At 41.1% G+C, this 6,000-nt stretch overlaps 1 protein-coding gene across 1 annotated transcript in view; it reads right to left on the bottom strand.

Moving 5' to 3' along the window:
- Nucleotides 1-458: 458 nt before the first annotated feature.
- Nucleotides 459-6,000, bottom strand: part of LOC5571666 — a 99,966-nt gene continuing 94,424 nt past the window's right edge. Inside the window, exons 3-4 of the mRNA XM_001653703.2 lie at nucleotides 1,870-2,325; nucleotides 459-1,806 (exon numbers count right to left, since the gene is read on the bottom strand). Of these exons, the coding sequence (XP_001653753.2) occupies nucleotides 800-1,806; nucleotides 1,870-2,325 (1,463 nt within the window). The 3' untranslated portion in view covers nucleotides 459-799. The remainder of the gene's footprint in view (nucleotides 1,807-1,869; nucleotides 2,326-6,000) is intronic.

The following is a 6,000-nucleotide window of genomic DNA, read 5'->3' as shown; positions in this document are numbered from 1 at the left end:
CAAGAACAGTAGCGTCGCCTGGTGGCGAAATTCTGAAACTGAATAATCAACGCATGTCAGCCCTTAACAACTTTGTCGAAGATGGTTTTTCTATATTTAATCTAGATTGCGAGGTATCGCATGTTGAACATGAAAAACCATGGGAGTTGTACAAAGTACAACGCGTGACTATTCGCGTTACATAAATTTGCGTGACGAGCGAAAGGTTTTTGTTGATCATTTTGTATGGAGAAAAAGTTACAAATGTGTTGTCCAATACTGTAAGTTCATGCTTCTTACCGTTTTCAACGAAGTTTATTGAAAATATGTAGGGCCTTTAGAATGTGAGAATCTTGGATGACAAATTTGATAAACTTACCAACTTGAGAGCTGTTCCGTACCGGTTTCCTCATTTATACTTGAAAAGTCAAACTATTGGAGGTTCGGTATGTTTTATAAAGTAAATATATCCGTCACGGTTTCACTTATTTCCAATCATCATATTATCTCATCCTGCTTCATTTTTCTTACAAAAATGGCTCCGAGAATCATAGAAATTTTCCGCAATGATTTGGAAGGAAACATGCATCTATGCATGTTCTTACTCTGCTACGCTTGTAGCAACTAAACCTACATCCTAGTATTGTCTATGTACAAATGGGGACATGAAAATCGATCATCACACCACGAAATAACAGTGGCGTTCTTGTTTCAACAGAAATGTAAATTTCGAAAACTTAACAGCAACAAATTATTTAACATTTTGTTTTGGAACATAAATTTTGAACTGAAATTCTTCGTATTTCCGCTTCTCTATTCCTCAATACGCGAAAGCTTCCTGGTTGAAACTGGCACTTTCATCAAAAACCGAACCTCTCCGATAAGGGCTGTAATCTCCGGACACTTCTTTACTTCCCTCATCTCCCACTTGAAACGTGCCCATCACATACAACTGTTGCTTGTCATCCACACTACGCGCATTTCTTCTCGATTTGGAGTCCTTATCGCCGGTTTCGGCACTATCAATCGAGTTCCCATTGGCGTCCTTGTCCGAGAAGTAATCCCCAAACGACGAACCCAGCAGACTAAGCAACGAATTGACGGCTGATTTCTCTTCACTGGTTTCTTCGGATGAGGACATGGCCTCCGGAGACATCGTTGATGTCATTACCGGGTTCATCGTAATGCGAGGAATACTGAGAACATCGCCAGTTTCATCTCGGTTAACGACATGCCGGATTATGGGATCGCCTGAACCCACTACGGGGACCATTTTGGGTAGCTGCATCAGGGTGTCGTTGTTGTTGAGGCCGTACGTTTTAACCTTGGAGTGGCCTTCGATGATAAGGTAGAGAGGGGCTTTCGGTTGAGCTTGTTGTAGATGAGCTAGAAAGGGATCTGCAGGAGTCGGTTGGACTGGTGGCGGAGTTGTAGTCGTCGTTGAGGAGGTCATTGCTGGTACAAATGCAGCTGGTGTTACGTGAGGTGCCTTGATGTCCGTGCTGACTGGTGGGATTGTTTGGGATGATTCTGTTATTAGGTATTCAGTGGTTTGTGGTGGATGAATTATTGTGGTAGCCATCGCATTTATGTTCTGAGGGTTGTAGAAGTTTGATGAGTACTCCGTGATGCCACCACTCTTAGTTGACTTGGTGAAGGGGATGGCTTTTTCGTTTTGAAGGATTGTGTGGAGAATGGGCTTTTTGGAGCTGAACTCGTTGGGAGTCGACAGACGAATTGTTGTCGTATACTGTTGACTGGGGTGAGCTTGCAGCTGCTGTTGATATGGAGTAGCATGGTGCACAGGTAGCTCGTTGTATTTTTGACCTGGAATTGGTAAATGGGATGAAAGTATCTCTACAGCTTGTTGAAGGGAACTTGTAGTCTTACCTGAGTACTGGCTGGCGAAGCTTTGACTAGGATGTGCTGGTGGTCCTGGCCTGTACCGGAATCCTTCAGCTGGAGTTTCGTACCGCTGTGACTGGTGAGTGGTAGCCTGAGTCCACAGGTATTGCTCTTCGGGTTGAAGATGATTGTTCAGAGGGGGCGGCATCAAAACTGTAGGTAACTCGTTGATCTGCTGGTGATAGTAGTTGCGTCGAATCGGACCATTGTTGGTCCACTGGTGTTCGACCTTGGCACTTGCTTTCTTTGATGGCACTCCGAGAAGTAGGATGTCACTTGTCTTGTCCTTGTTGGCTTTGTTTTCTGGCCAGTAGCGGACACGTTCCAGCACGGGAGGGCTGTAGTCGTAGGTTGGGTCATTTTTCAAGGGGTCTCCACGTCCGACTGGATGCCACTCGTTGTATTCGAGGCGTGGCGAGAAAAGTGTTCGACCTTTGTTATCTGCAATTGAAAGCAAATTTAGAAATTAGAAAAGAGGAAGGATCTTGTGTGGCATGTGCCAGCCTAGAGAATGGACTAGTCTAGAATGATACTCAATATACGAGTCCGCATTGACGGGCGACGGCATTTGCTCCCCGCATCAGTCCTACACAGGAACGCAAGGTTGTCGGTTGTGCTTTAGCATGCCGGGTGATTTGCCAATTCGTTTGTGTAGTTTCCACATTGGCGAATCCTGCCAGGTTTTGATTATATTTTCTTGTAAAAAAATCACCCGGCATCGCGTGAGTGCGTAGTTTGTGAGAAGTGCGTGGAGTGATTCAGTGATGATTGTGGTTTGGCATTCGTTTGTGTAGTGAAGTGTAAATAAACGGAGTGGCAAGCGGATCCGAACTTAGGAAAAGGTAACTCTACGCATTTTATTCATTGCTTGGTCGATTGAGTCGGTACGTCAGTGTTTGTTTGTGTGTGTGACTCGAAGGTGCAGACGCGCTGAGCCACTGATACATATCTGCACGGAAACATAATTTTACCTTTGTTCTTTGAACCCATACACGTAAAAATCGGACTACTCAAAAATTGTGTTCTTTCAATTCAAATTTGAGAAAACTACATTTAGTGTTTACCCACGGTTGGGTTGTTTTGCCGCTCTCGCAACAGCAATGTTGTCAAAAATAGACAGACGCACCGACCCAGCGTCAAATGTTCGTGGAATAAGCCAAATTTGGGTACTTTCAAGTTTACCCAAATTTAAGTTTTTTGACTCACCCCGGAGACTTTAAAAGCTAACACTGGGTACAAATTGTTTGGCACTGAGTTTTTCTTCGCTGTTATCAAATGAAAACTACCTACTGATAGCTATAGCCAAATTTGGAATATCCCTCGGAACAGCCGAATTCAGTTAAAGTTGGGTTGATTTGTGGCTCCATGTAATTTGTGCATGACCCCTTTCCCTTTCTTCCCAACGAGTGTTATAAAAATAGAGAGAGCTGCGTGTGTGTCTATACAATGAGGGTGAATTGGCCCAGTGACCAGGTTTAGGTAAATGAAATGTTTCTAATACTTAAGAAAAAAAAAACTCAAATTTGCGTAGAATCAACCTAGATTTGAGTATTTTTTTATAATGAAGTCGAGAGTGAACTGCCTAATGAGGACTTTGGAAATTGGAACAATTTTGGATTGTTATGCCAAATACAGATTTTTTGGTTTGTTGGGCTCAACTCATGTTCGAGGGGATCTGCGTTTCTGTGCATGTTGGTTTTCGCGCTAAGAGAGGGACACAACGGATTCTTGGGCCCATGTTTTATGGAAGATAATGAGGTTCGTTTCGAGGTTAGTTTTCAGCTTTGATCACGGTATGTTGTTGGGCTTTAGGTGTCATTTGACAAAGGTCCTAAAAGTAAAACAAAAAAAAAATGGTTAGGTACCGTCCAGGATTTTCTAGTGTTGAGAGTACCTACCGGAGAATGATTGTAGTGATTTTGTCAGAAGTCAAACAAGATTTATTTTTAAATGTTTCTCCTACAGTTCATTCGATGACCTTTTCACAAATGGGTCGGTGTTCAGAGAGATTGGACCAAGTGTTTTTCGATGGTTTATAATTATTATTCTATGAAAATGCAATTACGGGCAGGCACTGATTATGACTGTGAGCTGTCTGTCCGGTTTATCAATTAGTTCAAAATGATTAATTAAATTGATATTTTTATGCGGAAGGACTTTGCATTACCAGAAAAAAAGCTGATCGACTATGTTGTTTGAGTGAGGGAACTGTGATACACAAGCAAAGTGCATACACAAAAAAGAAGCACACGAGCTCTCTTTGTCGTATGTGAGAGTACTGATATTTGTTTTCATCTAAAAAAAAAAAAAAACTTCATTATAATTTGCGTCACATTTTTCTGTACTTCTATGCTGCAACTGTTTGCCAATTGTATTTGTAATCCGAATAAGCTGGTCAGAATTGATATTCCTTGTTTCGCAGAGAACAGACGTTCGTCTTTTTTTCGTCAACATGTGTAAAGCTTTGTACTGACCGTTATTAAAATATGTCTGTAAGGCTTTATTGCCGACCGTCATTAAAAATATATCTCTATTTTTCCGTTGTGATTATGATTGAAATTCCGATTTCATTTCATATTGGTGCTGGTGTCGATTTTCAAATTTTCCACCTGTGGCTTGTGGTTTGATACACTTTTACAGTCGTTTGTGTCCTCGTGATGTCTAAAGAAGTTCAAATGGCTGGCAGTCTGTACTGGTTTGAGGTTCAATTAAGTTTTATTTACACGTTTTGAAGAGTTTTAAAGTTTGATATTGGAATATGTTTTGTTCTGCTTGGTGACTATGGCAGAAATTCAATTATATTTATTGAGATCATTCAATTATTATTAAATAAATTGCCCTTTTTTGTGCTTTTGAATGTAAGCAGTTTGCAAAAATATATAAAAAATAAGACTAATTCACGAGATCGCGACAGCTCAGCAAGAAACAAAAAGAGGTAGCATGTTGTTCGGGACGACCATGCATTAAATGAATTGAGTCTAGAGAAAAGACCAGTTCGCGTGTTGTTCGGGACGACCACGCAAGAAACAAAAAGAGATGGCATGTTGTTCGGGACGACCATGCATTAAATGAATTGAGTCTAGAGAAAAGACTAGTTCGCGTGTTGTTCGGGACGACCACGCAAGATACAAAAAAAGGAATGGCATGTTGATCGGGACCACCATGCATTTAAGTATTTGAGTCTAGAAGGGAAGATAATTTGCATGTTGCTCAGGAAAGCTACGACCATGCATTAAATGATTTAGATAAATGTTACATATTATGAGATATTGATCCGTATACAGTATGATATGACAGAAATTAGAGCTTATATCAGAATGCCAATCTCAGCTGTGCAAATCTCGGTTATAGTTCGTTTGCTGACATCTCAACAAAAGTGACGTTTGATGTCAGCGGCACCCACAGGTGCTGCTATAAACCAACTTAATTTTTTGCTGACATATAAGCTAAAAATCAGTTGCTTACCACTCAACTGTGCGGATCTCGGCAAAAAAATGAAAATTAGCCAAGCTGTGTTCGTTTTTCAGAGATATTGTGGCAAATATACAGACGAGGGGTATCGGCAAAGATGGTTGTAATAAACCTGTTATTTATTGCAGTGAGCAGACGCCCCAAAGGAATTGAACGATGATAAACCCTCTATTCTAATTGTATCAAGCAGTGCTGGCCCTCTAATCGGATCTCGTATGTAGTAATGAATGATAAACAAGCTCACACGATGGTCTGCCGATCACCATTGTTACATTAAGCGATAAATAAGATATTGTCAATATCATCCATTTGTAATCCCTGGTGGGGAGTGCACATCGTCGTTTGTTGGAAAGCAAAATCGAGTTGAAAAGTGTCAGTACCACAATGACCTTGATACAGTTGCATGAAAGAAAACCTAAAAGACGTTTTAGTAAAATTACTGAATAAAATAATTTGTCATCCCTAAATACTTTCGTGAGAGGTCTCAAGTTTTCTCTAGGGAAGGAAGTTTTTTTTTTGAGAGGAAGGGAGATGTGTGGCATGTGCCAGCCTAGAGAATGGACTAGTCTAGAATGATACTCAATATACGAGTCCGCATTGACGGGCGACGGCATTTGCTCCCCGCATCAGTCCTACACAGGAACG

The sequence above is a fragment of the Aedes aegypti genome, chromosome 2, assembly GCF_002204515.2.
Source record: "Aedes aegypti strain LVP_AGWG chromosome 2, AaegL5.0 Primary Assembly, whole genome shotgun sequence".
NCBI lineage: Eukaryota > Metazoa > Arthropoda > Insecta > Diptera > Culicidae > Aedes > Aedes aegypti.
Note: the sequence above shows the minus strand (reverse complement) of the source record. Positions and strands in the feature narration are given on the sequence as shown.